Source organism: Carassius carassius, chromosome 12, assembly GCF_963082965.1.
Source record: "Carassius carassius chromosome 12, fCarCar2.1, whole genome shotgun sequence".
Taxonomy (NCBI): Eukaryota; Metazoa; Chordata; class Actinopteri; order Cypriniformes; family Cyprinidae; genus Carassius; species Carassius carassius.
This window is the reverse complement of record NC_081766.1, coordinates 33,840,729-33,860,145: the sequence shown is the minus strand read 5'-3', so window position 1 is coordinate 33,860,145 and position 19,417 is coordinate 33,840,729. Positions and strand designations below refer to the sequence as shown.

The window sequence follows — 19,417 nt, the reverse complement described above, 5'->3', positions numbered from 1 at the left end:
GGTTGTCCATGACGTTGGGAGAGAACAGCTCCTATTCCGCAGTCTGATGCATCCACCTCCAAGACAAACAGTAGATCAGGATCAGGATGTTTCAGGATGGGAGCTGAGGTGAAACTTGACTTGAGGGTGGTAAAAGCATGGCTTGCTTCTTCATTCCAACCGAGTTTCCTGGGTTTGTCCTTCAAGAGTGAGGTGAGAGGAGAGGCGATAGTGCTGTAATCTCTGATAAAACGGCGGTAGAAGTTGGCAAAGCCTAGAAACCTCTGAAGCTCCTTAATGGTAGTAGGTTGAGGCCAATCCGTGACTGCTTGAACTTTGATTGAGTTCATCCTCACTCCCTGGTGACTGACTTGATAGCCAGGAAAAGATGTCTGATGGACATGGAACTCACATTTCTCAGCCTTGACATAGAGTTGGTTCTCCAGTAGACGGGATAATACTGCACGCACATGAGTAACATGTTCAGTCTCTGTCTTGGAATAAATCAAAATGTCGTCGATGTAGGCAATAACAAATTTGTTCATGAAGTCCTTGAAGATTTCATTTATAAATTATTGAAAGACAGCTGGAGAGTTGGCTAACCCATAAGGCATTACCTGGTACTCGAAGTGCCCCCTAGTGGTGAGAAATGCAGTCTTCCATTCATCACCTTCTTTGATCCTGATGAGATTGTATGCGCTTCGTAGGTCTAGTTTGGTGTAAACGGTGGCCTCTCGTAGTTGTTCCAGGGCCGGAGGTACCAAAGGCAAGGGATAGCGGAATTTTACTGTGACATTGTTAAGTCCACGGTAATCTATGCAAGGTCTTAACCCACTATCCTTTTTACTCATGAAGAAGAACCCGGCGGCTGCAGGAGATGTGGATGGAAGAATGAACCCTGAGTCTAAGGCCTCCTCAATGTATTCCTCCATAGCTTGATCCTCAATCCTGGACAATGGGTAAATTCTGCTTTTGGGAGGCATGGCATTGGGAAGCAAATCAATGGCGCAATCCCATGGACGATGTGGAGGAAGTTGTGTGGCCTTAGTCTTGCTGAAAACTTCAGACAAATCTTGATATTGATTGGGGATGGATACTTTTACCTGGGTTTCGGGACTCTCAGTGCTAGTGGTGAGACATGGTTGAGGCTGAATTGAAAGGCAGTTCCTCAAACAGAATGGAGACCATTGAGTTAACTCCCATTGGAACCAGGAAATGGAAGGATCGTGGATGGTGAGCCAAGGAAATCCTAAAATGACCTCGTATTTGGGTGAGTCAACGACACACAGGGTGATGTTTTCTTGATGGAACAAACCGGTTTGAAGTTTCAAGGTTTTGGTTTGACATTGGATACCTTGATTGATGAGAGTGTCGTCGATAGCTTTGATCTGAATGGGTGGAATGCATGGTTGGGTAGGAATATTAAACTTCTGAATTATGTCCTTGTTGATGATATTCAGAGCTGCTCCAGAGTCAATCAGCGCTGTGAGGTCAAGAGACAGAGTATCCGTTCTTATGGTGATGGGTAGTGTAAGCGACTTATTTTTAAGGACCGAGAAACTGTGAATATTTACCCCTGTTGAAGACTTGGCCTTGAGTGGGCAACCGATACTGCGATGGCCTGGTTCACCGCAGTAGTTTTTGTCGACGTCTTGCTCGTTCCTCCTCCGTCAATCGAGAAACGTTAAGTTGCATGGGTTCAACAGATGATTCTTCAACTGTGAGATGGCTGATAGGGGAATGATTATAAACTGTTCTGTCAGTACGTTGCTTGGGAGTCTGTCTCATGAGATTATCGATCTTGATGGTGAGATTAACAAGTTCTGAAAATGATAAATCCCCTCTACGACAGGCGAGTTCAGTTTGCAAATAAATTTTGAGGCTGTTGTAAAAGGTAGCTTTAAGAGAGACATCATTCCATCCACTCTGAGCTGCCAGTGTGCGAAATTCAATAGCGTAATCAGCTGCGGTGCGGTTACCCTGTTATGCATTCATGAGTTGTGTTGAAATATCCCTGCCCCCTGCGGGATATCCAAAAACTTCTTGAAGTTGAAGTAGAAAATACTCAGTGGATCTCCTGAGTTGTGTATCGCTATCCCACACCGCTGAAGCCCAATCGAGGGCTTTTCCCGTGAGCAAAGTCATGAGAAATGCACATCTCTTCTCAGGTTCAAATCGATCCTGTTGAAACTCAAAATATAGTTTTACTTGTCGAATGAATCCTTTGCATTGTTCAGCAGAGCCATCAAACTTATTAGGAAGAGCAAAGCTTACCGTTGAAGGCGTGGGAGGAGGAAGAGATCGTACGTAGTGCGTCAGGTGTTCGTTGATTGATTGTAGCTTTGCAAGTTGTTCCTGATAATTCTTCAGAATCTTGCTTTGGTAAGCGAATGCGGCTTGTAAGTTGGAAACCTCCACTGGATTCACGGTAGGCGAAGTATTCTGTAATGAGGGCGCTGATGCAGCATTAGAATCCATATGCAGAAGTTTATTGCAAATATCCAACAACAAACACGTAGAAACAGGCAGAGGGTCGATAACAGTCAAGCAGTCCAATCTTACAACAATCCAAGGGATAATCCAAGAGACGTTAGTGAGAAGCCAGGCAGAGAAGTCAAACCTTGAGATCAGTCCACACAAGCAAACAATCCAGAAAGGGAAATCCGTGGAAGCAATGGTCAGAGAACGAGGCAGAATCATACACATGCAGACAATCAGAATAACAGGTAAACGCTTGGTAAGGCAGGGTAAACTGGCAATACTTCGCGATGAGAAAGCACATGGTTCCAGCTTAAGTAGTCCCAAACAGGAAGTGAATGTAGAAGCAGCAGAGGGAGCGCTCAGTCAGTACTCGGGTGATGGCTCCCTCTGCTGGCTTGGCATTACATTACTCAACTGATGCTCATAAAAAAAACTAAAGTAAAGCTAAACCTTATGTTTTAGGTGTTAGCGGGTTACTCTCTCTACTCAAATATTTATGCAAATCAAAGTCATGTACACAAGTTAATGAAAGTGTAGACAAATCTTCTGTCAATTTTGTGATGAGCTGCAGTATATCTAACATTGCAAGAAATATTATGCTGTGAAGACCCATGTGTAGTGAATGTACCGGTGAAGTTTGTAGTGATTTCATAGTGATCAAACCAAAGTAAATCAATGTTAATCACAAGTCACACAGTTTACACTGCACTGAAAAAAATGTTATGTTGACTTTACTTAATTTTATTATGTCAAGGGGTTGCACGAAATAAATTTTTCTAAATCCAGATATATTTTTTAGGTTGAGTGTACTTATATTTTATAAATTGGTTGTACTTATATTTTATAAATTTGTTGTACTTATATTTTTTTAATTGGTTGTACTTATATTTTATAAATTTGTTGTACTTATATTTTTTAAATTGGTTGTACTTATATTTTATAAATTGGTTGTACTTATATTTTATAAGTTGATTTTATTAATACAAAAAAAAACATGCTGCAATGCATGCTGGGAGCAATGGATGAGTTTTGTACTACAATAGTACCCAGCATGCATTGCAGCATCTTTTTTCGTCACCATTGCTGAGGTTCATATTCTGATTATTCATGTCTGTGTGTGACAAGTTGCTGTCATAGAAGAAAGATGTATAAGCACAAGATAATTGAAGTCCTTTTTGACTGATTATGACAGAACTACTAGCTCTTTGAATGTTTTTTATTGTAAACATCCAAACTAATTATAAACCACCTATTTAGTCTGATGTTTGACTTTGAACAACTCCATAATTGATGATTGTCATCAACAAACGTGTCTCATAAACACATGGTTACAACAATCAGAGAAAAATAAACTGAGACAGAAGTCAAGGGTCAAGAGCCCAACTAAAGCAAACACTGATCTCTAACATGGTTACTTCAAATAAAACAATAAATCAACATCTAAACCTTAGTTCATTCTCAATAAGATCTTCTGTAGACGTCTGACAGAAATAAAGTCAGTCTGGTTATTAATAAGTGGAGCTGGTGATGCTGTTTGTGGGGTTGTTTAATTAATTAATTTAATCGGACTGGAAACTCCTTTTGGCGCCTGTGAAAATGTGCACAGCATCAACTTAATATTTTCATGCTGAATTTAATTCACATGGCTTGGATTTAAATGCATGTAATTTGTATAAAACCAATTAATACTTATTAATTAAAATCAAAAACTAAATTTAAAAGGATTAAACAAGCAAATTTGAATTATGCTTAATTTAATTGGGGCCATAATCATTTTTTTCAGTGTGCTACCAACAGATGTCCTCACTGACCCAGTTCATTTAGTTATCAGTTAATAATCAGTTTCCATGGTAAACATTACTGGTTAGGGTTTAGGGTTAGGGTTAGAGTACTTGGTCTAACTTGGTTAAATCTGTAAATCTGTAAAGTAAGAATCTGTCTAAGTTTGTTCTAAGTCTGATCCCAGACTTTGGTTTGATTTATGTTTGTCCCATCTGTCTTTTTGGATCAGAGTTTTTGGACTGTCTGTCCTTATCTTTTTGTTTTTTTTCCACAATGCATGCAATGAAAAAGTATCTTCAGTCCAGCAGTAGCAGCGGGAACTGTTGATAATCAGGTTTTTCTTTCTAGTTAGTTTAGTTTTCAGTTAGTTCTAAGGAAGACAGAAGAAAGATTACATAGAAAATTATAAAACAACAGTTTTGGTAATAATTTGAAGGATGATGGTAACCAAACAGTTGCTGGTAGCCACTGACTTCCACACAAAATGGGAAATACTGCGGAAACAAAGAAACCTACATCTTGGATGTCCTTGAGGTAAGCTAAAACATACCAAAATTTAATTTGAAAGTGAACTATCCCTTTAATGAGTCATTTATTCACCGACCGGTGTGTGACATCAAAGAACCGCAAGAGTCTTAGAGAGCAAGCAACTCCTCTCACAGTACTTTGATGTCATACACCGATTGGTCTGTGCAGCGCCACTTTAAATCCAACAAAACTAAGGCCAATGGTTCAACACACCAAATGGTTCACCAGATTCATTCAAAACGTGGATTAAGAAATGAAATGCCGCTGTGGGTTGCTCAGAGATGAACAGTTCTGCTTTGTCTTTATATTTTGGTTGACAAAATTAAGCAAATTGCACTTAGCCTACGTTTCATGTGATATTTCTTAACTATGTGATGCAAATATGAGACACAATCTCAAACAGGGGCATTTTGCCCCATATCTTGAACATTAGGGATATTCTCTAGGCTCTGTCATGCAGTAAGTTGTTGCCCTGCCTCTTATTATTAATCAATCGACTGTATGAAATGGCAGATGATCCACATAGGTCTGGGGCGGGGCAAGTGTGTCATTAATTAACGTGTTAAATTACCAGACCTAATATATATATATATATATATATATATATATATATATATACATACATACAGTGGAAGACCAAACTAAAGCAAGTCCATAATAGCATTAAAAAAAAGCTTGCATTTTATTATTTTCATGTATGTTTAAGTAAAATGTTAATTGTTTAACATGTAAAGTTGATGTGTGACTGTTTTTCGTACGTGGATTTACTGGTTTACTAATATAATTCATTAGGATGAAGATTTTCTCTAATAGATGTTTTTACAAACTGAGTGATGAGTCAAAATAATCATGTGTGGTAAATGACAGCATGCTAGAGATGCTGTAAAAGAAAGCACAACTCAGAACACAATGGGGCTAAAGCCTGTTATCTGCAAAAATAGCAAAAGAACTGAAAAAAAAACACCACAACACTTTCCTGCATAGTTTGCCAATATGGTCTGCAGAATATATGAATATCCATTAATATATTAATATTAGGGATGCACCAGTACTGATACTGTTATCGGTATTGGGCCCGATACTGAGCTGAACAACATACAGCAGAATGGAGTTATTAGAGATTAAGGATGTCTACGAAGTATATGTAGGCAATGACTATAATGTTAAACATTCAGTATTAAGCCCTGTATAGCTGACGTGTGTGAGCTGATAAAGCAAGCTGAGTGGATTGAGCGTGTGGAGGAGGAGATGCACAAGCTTGTCGAGTGAATATACATTTCATCACTGGAAAGTTTGTAGTTCGGTCAGATATGTCAAAAACAAGTAAGTAAAACAATGCACAAGTTACTTAGCTGTAGGGAGGGAGAGAGAGAGAGACAGGGAGAGAGAAAGCGCTTGCGCACTGTGATCTTTGATGTTCACTCACTTAGCACATGCATCATTTGGATTAAAATTCAATTGTAAAAAATAAGACCATCTATAGGGGCATTTATTATAAACACAATTTATTTTCAACCTTAGGCACAAATGACTTTCTGGCGAAAGTGAATCTAGCCTGCGTGTAATGCGCTAGGCTGTTACTACTGTCCTTCTCATTTTGCACCAGTACAAATACATGCAAGGATTGCACGTGTTTTGCTTGATTGAGTGTTTCTGCATTATATGATTGGCTTTGGAATGTAAATTGTAGCATGTATCAGATAAAAAAAGTGACTTTTATTTGTGAAAATATCACAGTTGGGACATTTATAATGAGTGGTTCCCTGCATTATTGCAGCAAAATGTGTGTTTACAGTACTAAGCCACTGCAACGGAGCAGCTCTAATGCTATTACATTAAAGATGATGGACCATAGAGAAGAAAAAAAGGACCTGGATGACATCATGCCCAGGAGACTCCAGGCAGTCATTAAGACTAAGGGTAGTCCGACTAAGTATTGATAGTTGTGGAAATACTGTCATACTAACAGCTGTCTGAATAATTTTTGGTTGATTGTAATCAATTACATACCTTTCTATCAAAGTTATCTAACATTGTCAAGATGAATTTGCTCTGACACAGTTTAACTCTGAGTTCTTGTCATATTTTATTACTATCTTCTAAACTATAGAGAATAAATTGATAATGATAATGTGAGAAATCATGTCTGTATAAAATTTGTTTGACTGTATCTATTTAATAAATGAAGTTCATCAGCTAACATTATACAAACTCTTTTGGATACTGTACCCAATATTTAAAAATGTACAAATGCAATAAAAATATAATTATCGGTACTCAGTATCGGCAAGTACTAAAAATAAAAGAATCAGGCTAGTACTGGAAAAAGTGGTATCGGTGCATCCCTTATCATTATTAATATTGTGTGTTATGTTCCCCTGTGGTGAGCAAAGAAAATGCACAATCAAATAAACAGTTTTCAGATAAGATGTAATTGGGGTCAAAGTCCATTCATTGGGGTTAGGTTAGGGTTAGGGTTTCTGTTAGCTGTTCCAAAATATTTATGTAATACATTTTATATAATATAACAGCTCCTACAATAGTGCCTTTAATAAAACATCACTCTAAGATAAAGATAATAAATAAATATATATATATATATATAAATTCTCTAGAAAAATGCATTATGTTCTGAATTCCTTCATATTACAGATTTTCTCAATGGATTTGGTACATTTCTCCAAACTAAGGTAACAGCTCTCAAAACAGTTAACACAGTGATCAGTACACTTTGTAATTGTCCTAAACAGATAGTAAATTCTCCTTAATTTCATACAAATCACAAATCAAAAGCATAATTTTCTCAAAACACTGTGCACAAAAATCCCTAATTTTATCACATCAGTTCATACAGCCAACCAAATCTTTAATATATCAGGAAAAACATTTGTAACTTTTTTATTGTTCTTCACAAAGATCACAAGCATTTTTGTACCATTTTTAAAACACAACAAACAAATCTCTGTGAATTGTAAAATAGTCAGTTGCACACCTTTTGTCTTCATTTAACGGCAAATTGCTATCTGATGAGTTAGTAATCCACTCAACACAGAAAAAGACAATTTCCTAATTGTTCACACAGCTGTCTTACATAATTACAACTACAAAAGGGGAAGAGAAGAAAAACAAAGAAGACAAATGAGGAGATACAGTAAGACAAAAAAAAAGAAGTATGAGCAGTGGAAACAGAAGAGGTTTAAGCGTGAGAGGTGGTGGCCGGGGTAGAGGGAGATGAGGAAGAGGAGAAAGAAGAGCTGAAGATGTAGGAGCCGAGGAGGAAGAGCAAGAAGAGCTGAGGATGTAGGAAGCAGAGAAGAGATTGAAGAGTTGGATAGATTGGAGGGCAATGGTATAGTGGAAAGAGAAAATATAAGAAGAGGTGGACAGGGAGGAAGAGGAGGGAGGAGAGGTAGAATGAGGGTAGGGCACACGTGTGTTTCAAATGAAATCAGAGCAACACTTATTGACCATGTCATAAATCATGGTCTCTCACTGAGAGAAGCTGGCCAGAGAGTTCAGCCCAATATAAACGGATCCACAGTGGCTTCAATTATCCGTACATTTCAGAGGGAAAACCGGTAAGTAACTATATCGTTCTACTTTCACAATGAGAGTCCATGTAGTCTTGTTTGACATTTACATTTACATTTAATCATTTAGCAGACGCTTTTATCCAAAGCGACTTACAAATGAGAACAATAGAAGCAGTCAGTTCAACAAGAGAAAAACTACAGTATACAAGTGCCATGACAAGTCTCAATTAGTCTAGTATAGAACACATAGTCAGGGTTTTTTTTTTTTTTTTTTTTTTTTTTTAAATAAAAAGACAAGAAAAGGAAAAGTGCTAGTGTTAGTTGGTTAAGTGCAGGCGAAAAAGATGAGTCTTTAGATGTTTCTTGAAAATGAGTAAAGACTCAGCTGTACGAATTGAATGAAACCAAAAAATGTTAAGTACTTACTGACATAGGTCTAGAGCTCTACAGTAAATGTTCCTGCTTGTCCAAACCTTTTTCAGAATTGAAGTTCAAAAACATTCAGGTGGACGAACAAGACTTTTTTTTTCAGGTGAACAAGAGCATGCCATTGTTGACATGGTGGTCCAGAACAACACTCTCCGCCTCAAAGAAATTCAGCAAAGAATAACTCCGGACAATCAACTGTTCCAGTTGAGAATCACCCACAATTCAGGATGGTGTTTCTTCCACCATATTGTCCTTTCCTGAATCCAATTGAGCAATTCTGATCCTCTTGGAGATGGAAAGTACATGATCGCAACCCTTACAACCAAGTAAATCTTCAAGCGATGGAAGAGGCCTGTGGAGATATTGGGGCACAAGCATGTCAAGGATTGATACAGCATTTAAGGCGTTTTTTCCATGATGCATGACTCGTGAAAATATTTTCTTCTCTGGCCAGATGTTATTGATAGGCATGATCAATAAAATAATTGATTCAATGAATGCAGTACATTTATCACTTTATTTTTTATTTACCGATGTACTTGTTTGCATAATATATATTTTTGTGTGTGGGGTGACAACTTATTGTTATACACCTGAACTCCTCATTAAAGAACTTGATGAAAGACATGTATTTTCATTTATTTCTTTGTGTATCTTCAGCTGAATTTGTTATAAAATCAGAGAACACCCTTTTAGTTTCGATGTTAATATTGAATTTTAATAAACGCATTACTAGAATAAAATGCTGTGTTTCATTGTGCAGTGAATACTTAACGGTTTCGCCAGCATACGAGTGTGTTTAGTTTGCTGTGTTAATTGTTTTGAGAGCTGTTACCAGAGTTTGGAGAAATGTACCAAATCGATTCAGAAAAACTGTAAGATGATACATTGGGCTGACTTTTCTTACTGTATAAATTAATGAAAGTGAACAGATTTACAGAACTCTGTCAATAGAAACAAATGCATTACAGTGTCAGTATTTCCTAACTATTGTCACTTGAGTTCTGGAGATGTTATCACTGTGAGCCTGTGCTTTTGCATTTAAGTGCTGATATTTCAAATGTGATATTATTAGCCATGATGTTTTATTATTCATCATTATGATTTCTTAAAATTGATTTTTTTCTATATCCGTACTATTGTTTCCTCTGTTATGTTCCCCTGCGATAAGCAAAGGAAAATAATAGTGAGCAGAATGTGAGCGGTGATGTACTGTAAGCACATAAAGAGCAAGCCTACATGTTTCACATCTAAGAAGATGCCTTATGAACTAACAGATGAAGCTGATGTATGATCCTGAACTGTGTTCCTGTGGCAACGGAATAATTATCAACTAAATTATTGTAAATTAAACTGAAATGTATGCAAATCATGAATATAATTATGTGAATTAGTAGGCTTTACGTCAGTATTAACACTAATACTAGTTAAAGTATGCTGCTGTATTTTTCGTTTCAGTGCTGTTCATCTAAAACAAAAATAAAAAATAAAAATACTATGTGTGTGTGCATGTGCATGTTAGTCACTTTCACACCTGCACCACAATAAAGTTTCATTTTGCAATGCAATGTGTTGTGCAATGATTGTATTTGAATAGAAAGATCGAAAAATCAGCATTTATCTGAAATAAAATACCTTTGTAACATTATAGGAAGGTTGCTTTAAATTGATCAAAAGATATGATGATAAAGATATATAAACTTAAGTATAAACTTTCTAACTGAAGATTCATGAGATGAACCTTTGAGCTATTTCAGAGAAATGGTTTATCATTGGTTGATCTACATTCTCTTCATTAGTAAAGATTCACTTGCACAATTCATGCCAAATTGACAAAATTAAAAAAAAAAAAAAAAAAGTCTACTAATAATGCGTAAGAAAAAAAAAAAAAAGTGTGCTTGGCAGTTTATGAAAACTAGATTAACCATTTTGCATTTAATGGCTTATACGATGAACTAAAGACTAGATGTTTTGAGGGGTAAAACTATTGCACAGAAAAGTATATAAAAATTTTTGAGCGACATCACAATCGCAACTTGTTCAAAAGAATGAGAAACTGGTTTTACAATGTGTATAAATGACTAGATGATGTGGAGGTTGTACAAGTAGTTTTGAGAATTTAATTTCTGATTTGAGAAATGCACCAAAGTGACTGAGAAAAACTATTTTTTTTATATTTTTTTTTTTGGTCAGACCACTAGTAAAAGTGTAACTGGGAATTTTAGCCAGCCTCTTTCAATCATTATCCCACATACTTTTGAAATGGATATATAGCATACATATGCATATGGCATACTGTTCAATACAAGTAGTTTACATCAGAACTTTCTCCAGAGTACACTGTTATATTGACAAAATTACTAAGTGATTTGACTGTCTTATCCATAAACTATGACACAAGGACTTGTCATTCTGATGGCACTGACATGTTCATTGACACAGATATTTATTTTTGAGAGATGAACTAAGGATTTTGAGCAAGAGACTGGCTTTTGCAGGTAATCCATGGTGTTTTGCTGTTTGTACGAGTTGTTTTGAGAAATGCACTTACTGTTTTGCAAATCTCAAGGATGATTCGAGAAATGTACCAAAGCGACTGAGAAAAACTGTAATATCACAGAAATAATCACAGAAATATATTTAATTTTAAAATATATTCAAATAGAAAGCAGTTATTTAAAATAGTAAAAATATATTAGAATATGATAGAAATGTATTTAGGAATTTGTTGTTGCAACACTCTCCAGAATCCCAAAATGTGCTGGGCAAACATTTAATTGTGAATTTTATCTGTATTTGTGATCATAACCATTATTAAGGGCCCTTTTCATCACAGTTTAGTTTTTTCTCTTCTGTTTGTGTCTATAGGAACGGTGGAAAATAATTGGATAGCCTACATGTGACACAGCTTCTGGAAAACGTGGTGTAGGAGATAAATGTTCAGGGACTCCTTGCCAAAGCAAGGTCAGTCTTTAAAGTATTTTGAAAGTCTTTGGTGATGACTCAGAGGAAACTTACTCTTATAAACCACAGGCCCACATGATGTTTAAGCAAGCTGAACATGACTGAAGGCAAAAGTGAGGAAGAGCTCTTTAACCCATCGATAGTCAGCTTTTCTCACCATTTATCACATAAACTAAAAAGCTTTAGACCTTTTATCTGTATCACAAATCAAGTCCACAGTTCTGATTATGAAACACTGAGAAATCTGCCAATAAATCAGTATAATGCTATAGATATCTAGACATTTAGTGATTTCTGGTGTATGGAATCAATGGTACCACAAGAGACTCGCAGGAGAAAAACACCAAAAGTAACACATGCTAATCATTTTTAAACAGACACATCAATAAGTAGCAGGTATTTTAATTGTGATTTAAGTATACAATGTAAAAAATTATTGTGATTTTAACAGTAAAAGACTGTAAAAATCCTACAGTAAAAATCTGTTAATTAGTTATCAGTAAGTTTCCATACTATATACGGTGAATAACTGTAATTACATTTAATGTAATTTTACAGTAAAACACAAATATTACAGTTTTTGGAAGTGAAAAAAAATCATTGTATAATTTACAGTGACAAACCGTAAAGATTTCCTTGTGAATTAAAACTTACCCTGTAGGCTGTCAATCATGCAATAAAAAATATAAACATTTGCTATTACTGACAGTGAATGGTAAAAATAAATAAATAAATAAAATCCAGCTTTTTTTACAGAACAGCATAAAAAAATTTACAGTATAAAACAGTCATTTACAAAACAAGAAAACATTATTTTAACATTATTTCATTGCCATCAGAATGACAAGTCCTTGTGTCATAGTTTATGGATAAGACAGTCAAATCGCTTAGTCATGTTGTCAATATAACAGTGTACTCTGGAGGAAAGTTCTGATGTAATCTATGGCAACATTTTAGATGACAGGTACTGTATTGAACAGTATGCCATATGCTTATGTATGCCATATAATCATTTCAAAAGTACAAATTTACACATTACTGTATGTGGGATATTGATTGAAAGAGACTTCCCAGTTATACTTTTACTAGTGGTCTGACCCAAAAAATAATAATAAAAAAACCCTTTACAATGTATTTGTGATATAGAAAAGGAAAAAGAAATAGAGAGATGAAAATAAAAAATAAGTCAATTTTCAGAATGTGTAACTCTTGTGTTGTCCTCTGTCTATACAGTATATGCTTTCTAACTGAAGATCCATGAGATGAACCTTTGAGCTATTTCAGAGAAATGGTTTATCATTGGTTGATCTACATTATCTTCATTAGTAAAGATTCACTTGCAAAATTCATGCCAAATTGACAAAAAAATCTAATAATAATGTGTAAAAAAAAAGTGCTGCTTGGCAGTTTATGACAACTAGATTAAGCATTCTGCATTTAATGACTTATACAATGAACTAAAGACAAGATGTTTTGAGGGGTAAGACTATTGCACAGAAAACTGTATAATACATTATATATTGTATACTCACAACATGACTTTAGCAACTGATAATGTAGGAAACTGCAGATAAATGTGCATAATCAATTGCATGAATGTACAAAAGCAATTGCAACTTGTTCAAAAGAATGATAAACTGGTTTTATGATGTGTATAAATGACTAGAGGAAATGGAGGTTGTACAAGTAGTTTTGAGAATTTCATTTCTGATTTGAGAAATTACGTCAGTTAATTATCGCCACTGTTTAGTAACTTTAATAATTATTCGTCTGAATCAGCTCTGATTATGAGCATTTTAAAATGTAATTTAATCTAATTACATTTACTTATTTTTTGGGTAACACTTTATTTTAAGGTGTCCTTGTTACACGTTACATTTTCTTAATAACAATATAATAACAAATAATTATTCAAAATTACAGTACATGCTAGTAACCCTAAATAAAACCCTATTCCTAACCCTAACTATATAGTAAGTACATTGAGATAATTAATATTACTCAGTACTTAAATGCATAGTTACACTGTAACAAGGACACCTTAAAATAAAGTGTAACCCATTTTTGGAATCAGATTACATGCAACCAGTTACTACAAGCACTGAATATAAATGCTGTCAGAATCATCAGTGCTAAAATGGGAGAAAGGCATTTAGACAAATTCAAGCTTAGACTTTCCAGGACGGCTGTCACAGTTTGAATATGAAAGACACTGGAAAAGTACAAGCTGTGCAAAAGCTAATACTGCCAAATGCCTGAATTTAACCTACATTTGTGTAACCCGTTTCAATCATGTGATCACTGTGAAGGCATTGCCAAGCTACTGTGACACTTACAGCTGTTCCAGGGTAAGATGAGCAAAAATAAATGTACATTTTCCATATTTTTTATGTATACTGTGAATCAAATCAGATATTTATGACATGCCAGTCTGATAGCAAAATTTCAACTTTAAGGTACTGTACCTTTTATCAAGATACTCTCAAAATCTCTTAAAATAGCAAGGTGTTTCTCATTTTATTCATTAGATGATTTTTTTTTTTTTTTTAGTAAATCCCAGTGTTTAGAAAGTGATTTATTAGAACTCACAGAGGAACAAATATATTCATTGTTGAGGTTTGCTCTAAATGAGTACAGACGTCTTAACTGTGCTACAAATCTGTTTCAGCTCATCATCTGACAAACTAAATGATAAGCCACTCTCACAATCACATTATAAAATGTAAAACACATTTCCATGGTAACCAGTTTTTCTATGTCCTGATTTCCCATAGCGTGTGTGTGTGTGTGTGTATGTGGGAGGGAGGGAGGGGGAGCATTGGGGCAGAGAGAGCGAGAGAAAGAGCGTGCGAGAGAGAGAAATGGGGGCGGGTGAGTGCGAGAGATGAGGCAATATGTGATGGTTAAAGACCACATTCACTGTTATAGAGCACAGTACCAGTGTAACAGGTATCACAAACAGTCATCTGCGCATCGAGAAAAAACAGGCTGGGTTGGGATAGAATTTCACATTTTATAGCCTGAGAAGATTAAGAAGTGTCAATTTTGGTCACTTGAAAAGGATTTCATGATCTTTGTCAAGAGAAACATGGCAGAACATTTCCAAGAAAAGGATACAAGGCTTCAAAAAAGACATGCAGCTTTCTGATAAACAGGACTGTATTTTTTAAAACCTTTCTAATTTTTTTCTTTTTTTAATCACAAAAAGTTTCTTTACGGAGCGCAACAGGCAGGACTGAGCAAACCTCGTGAGATTTTCTTCGAGCTGGTTTGCCGTTAGAAGAATGGAGTAAAGCTGGGATCGCCTATGAAAGCTGGGATTGATTATTCCAGATCTTGAGACATGGCTCAGTCTGAAGACATGCCTAAGGAGATGAGCGCTGAGGAGAAGGCAGAGAGCGCGTCTGCCGGGGAGATCAAACGGGCTCGGACCATGGCTCTGTACAACCCCATCCCAGCCAAACACAACTGTCTCACCGTCAACAGGTCTCTCTTTATCTTCGCTGAGAATAATATCATCAGAAAATATGCAAAGAGGATTATAGAGTGGCCATATCCTTTCATAAGCTTTTCGTGAATAATACAATTACAAGTTGCATGCAATTATCACCAGTTAATTTACCTATTTGATGGTTGTGTTGTCTTACCTGTTTTATCTTCCGATTGAAGTTACCTGCCCTTTTGCTTTTGTAAAAACATTTCGGAAACATTTAGTAAAAGCCGGAAAGCATAAAGCTACAAAATTCACATGTTGACAAGAAGTTCTGTATTAAAAGAGACACTTGATTTTTATGTTTTAGTTTTTTTTACTTCTCTAGACCTTCTAAACACTTATGGCATTCAGCCCTAGGCAAAATGGTTTCTACCATTAAAAAATATAAGACTAGACACTCTTCCGCTTGTGAGAGCTTTGCATATCTATATATTGTAAGCTATGTGGGGAAACTTCTACTAGCACACAGCTCCTACATTAAACTAAATATTTATTAGATAAAATATTTAGCTTCTCATAATCCAGTAATCTTACATGTGTTGACATATTTGCCAAGCATTTAAAAGAAAGACAGTTCAATACAAATTCAAACATTTCTCATTATTCCGATTCCGAAAATGTGGAAATGTGCATTTCTTTGTGTGCTGGAAGAATTCATGTTCAAGAATGAAAGAAATGCAGACTGTATACTGTATGTGTGTAGGCAGTTCTTTGTAATGTATCGGATGAATTTGTGTCAAATAATAAGACTAGACTAATCAACAAGACCTAAGGACTAACTGAGCCTAGTTAACCTGAAAACCAAAAAACAGAACTTTAAAATAAAAACATAACAATATTTTAACAAAAAGACAAGTACGCAGTATTTCAGCATAAACCAAAAAAACATTTACAGAGCCCCTTCTCTACATTAAAGAGTGCATATCAGAACCTTAAACATACATATTAGTGCCTAAAAGTTGCATATTTGTACCTTAAAGGGAAATATTAAGACATGTTTGCTTAATATAACATAAATGATGTTTCTTATTGAAACATGTAAAGATGGATGTTATTAAAAAAATCAAGATCATTTTTAAACTATGGGAGGCACCATTATTTTATGTGCACAGTTTATTCTACATGTATGACCTCAAATGTTTGCGCTCGTGAGCTACTGGCGCTTTTTACCACGACACAACTCTGGAAAATAAAATAATAATTCGATACCACATTGTGTGGCATTTGGTTGTAATTTTCAGTCAGAGGGCAACAAGAGAAGCAATATAACACTTCACTGATTTCCTAGCTATAACAAGAGGAGACAAGAATGGGAAGATGCATGTGGATGAATAAAATTTCCTAAAGACCTGCTTTTTTTTCTCTCTCTCTACTTTAGCCCTAATGGCTTTGAGTATTTTAGTAGACCTCAGCTACTGAAACAGTTTACAAACGGCAGAGATAAGAAATGCTATGCCATTCTGTTAGGATGTAACAGGATGGATTTCCCTCAAGAGCCGGGTCATTTAGGAAAAATCGATGGCACAACATTTGATTTAAGCCTATACTTATATCCATCACTATATGTAAGTTCTTTCAGTAACTGTAGTCATCGTATCAAATTTATTTATTATAATTTTTTTCAGATGTGTCTATTCTGAGTTGTGTTGCAGAAGAAACAGCAACAGGTAGCAGCAGCAGCTCACTGAGTGCAACCATTTTACGTCATTAGAATAATGCCCCCCCCCCCCCATAGTCCAAAATATGTATAAAACTATGTGTTTTTTTTATATTAAGCTATAGAATTCTTAATACCCAGGGATCCCTTTAATGGTACATATTAATACCCATTTGATAGTCTGGGGATGGATTTCTTATGGCCAATGCATTGCATAACATCTTAAACTTTAAACAACTCAATCATGGCAACTCAAACTCAATAATGGCTCAGTGCTGGTGGATGTTGACAGCTGTGATCTGGGTTTGCTGGGCACCGTGCTGCAAACATGAACACTAAAGTGGACCTGGACCACAGGTTTCTGAACTTGTGGTTGTGGACGACCTGGGATTCAGGACTGTGGTGTACATGGATTGTGACCTTGTGGTGGTGCTGGATAGTGACCCAAGCTGGCTGTAGAAACTGACTGTGTGATTGCAGACACAAGTATATGGGCTGGGGTATCAGTTGCAGTGACATGACTTGACATGCAGAACCAGCGGTGCCTGTTGAAAGCCATTGTTCAAAATTAACTGGCAGGAGTGCATGGGCAGAAAAGATGCACTTGGGAATAAGGCTTGGTGTAGCTGACAAAGAAGCGAGGATGGACATGATTGGTGCTCAAGAATTGGTGGCTGTGGCAAGCATTGGAGCCAGGAGATGTAGCAACCATGACACAAACAGGGGCTATAGCAGAGCGCAGGGTTGCCCTCCCTTTATCCTGAGACAAGGGTCGTTACATTAAAACCTGGCCCAGGAAACTCATATACAGTACATCCTGGAGAACAGAATGCAGTGGACTCTGGACTTGCAGTCAAGTCAAGTCAAGTCACCTTTATTTATATAGCGCTTTAAACAAAATACATTGCGTCAAAGCAACTGAAAAACATTCATTAGGAAAACAGTGTGTCAATAATGCAAAATGATAGTTAAAGGCAGTTCATCATTGAATTCAGTGATGTCATCTCTGTTCAGTTAAATAGTGTCTGTGCATTTATTTGCAATCAAGTCAACGATATCGCTGTAGATGAAGTGACCCCAACTAAGCAAGCCAGAGGCGACAGCGGCAAGGAACCGAAACTCCATCAGTGACAGAATGGAGAAAAAAACCTTGGGAGAAACCAGGCTCAGTTGGGGGGCCAGTTCTCCTCTGACCAGACGAAACCAGTAGTTCAATTCCAGGCTGCAGCAAAGTCAGATTGTGCAGAAGCATCATCTGTTTCCTGTGGTCTTGTCCTGGTGCTCCTTTGAGACAAGGTCTTTACAGGGGATCTGTATCTGGGGCTCTAGTTGTCCTGGTCTCCGCTGTCTTTCAGGGCAGTAGAGGTCCTTTCTAGGTGCTGATCCACCATCTGGTCTGGATACGTACTGGATCTGGGTGACTGCAGTGACCCTCTGATCTGGATACAGACTGGATCTGGTGGCTATGGTGACCTCGGAATAAGAGAAAAACAGACAAATATTAGTGTAGATGCCATTCTTCTAATGATGTAGCAAGTACATAGGGTGTTATGTGAAGTGTTCCCGGTTCTGGTTTACCTAATTAATGCAGCCTAAAAATCCTTTAACGGATTTGGATATTAAAAGCGTATTAGTATGTTATGTGTAAGCCAGGTTAAAGAGATGGGTCTTTAATCTAGATTTAAACTGCAAGAGTGTGTCTGCCTCCCGAACAATGTTAGGTAGGTTATTCCAGAGTTTAGGCTCCAAATAGGAAAAGGATCTGCTGCCCGCAGTTGATTTTGATATTCTAGGTATTATCAAATTGCCTGAGTTTTGAGAACGTAGCGGACATAGAGGATTATAATGTAAAAGGAGCTCATTCAAATACTGAGGTGCTAAACCATTCAGGGCTTTATAAGTAATAAGCAATATTTTAAAATCTATACGATGTTTGATAGGGAGCCAGTGCAGTGTTGACAGGACCGGGCTAATATGGTCATCTTCATTCACTGCTACGAACTGATGGCGGTCATATAAGTATGATTTAAACCATGCTAATGCACTTCTATTAATGCCAACAAAGTGTTCAAGTCTATGCAAAAGAATGTTGTGGTCAATTGTGTCAAACGCAACACTAAGATCCAATAAAACTAATAGAGAAATACACCCACGATCAGATGATAAGAGCAGATCATTTGTAACTCTAAGGAGAGCAGTCTCAGTACTATGATACGATCTAAATCCTGACTGGAAATCCTCACATATACCATTTTTCTCTAAGAAGGAATATAATTGTGAGGATACCACCTTTTCTAGTATCTTGGACAGAAAAGGGAGATTCGAGATTGGTCTATAATTAACTAGTTCTTTGGGGTCAAGTTGTGCTTTTTTGATGAGAGGCTTAATAACAGCCAGCTTGAAGGTTTTGGGGACATATCCTAATGACAATGAGGAATTAATAATAGTCAGAAGAGGATCTATGACTTCAGGAAGCACCTATTTTAGGAGCTTAGATGGTATAGGGTCTAACATACATGTTGTTGGTTTAGATGATTTAACAAGTTTATAAAATTCTTCCTCTCCTTGTCA

The 19,417-nt window shown here is 36.4% G+C and overlaps 1 protein-coding gene across 1 annotated transcript in view; it reads left to right on the top strand.

Moving 5' to 3' along the window:
* The first annotated feature begins 14,710 nt into the window (after window positions 1–14,710).
* Window positions 14,711–19,417, top strand: part of LOC132155296 (voltage-dependent R-type calcium channel subunit alpha-1E-like) — a 116,544-nt gene continuing 111,837 nt past the window's right edge. Inside the window, exon 1 of the mRNA XM_059564174.1 lies at window positions 14,711–15,248. Within this exon, the coding sequence (XP_059420157.1) occupies window positions 15,040–15,248 (209 nt within the window). The 5' untranslated portion in view covers window positions 14,711–15,039. The remainder of the gene's footprint in view (window positions 15,249–19,417) is intronic.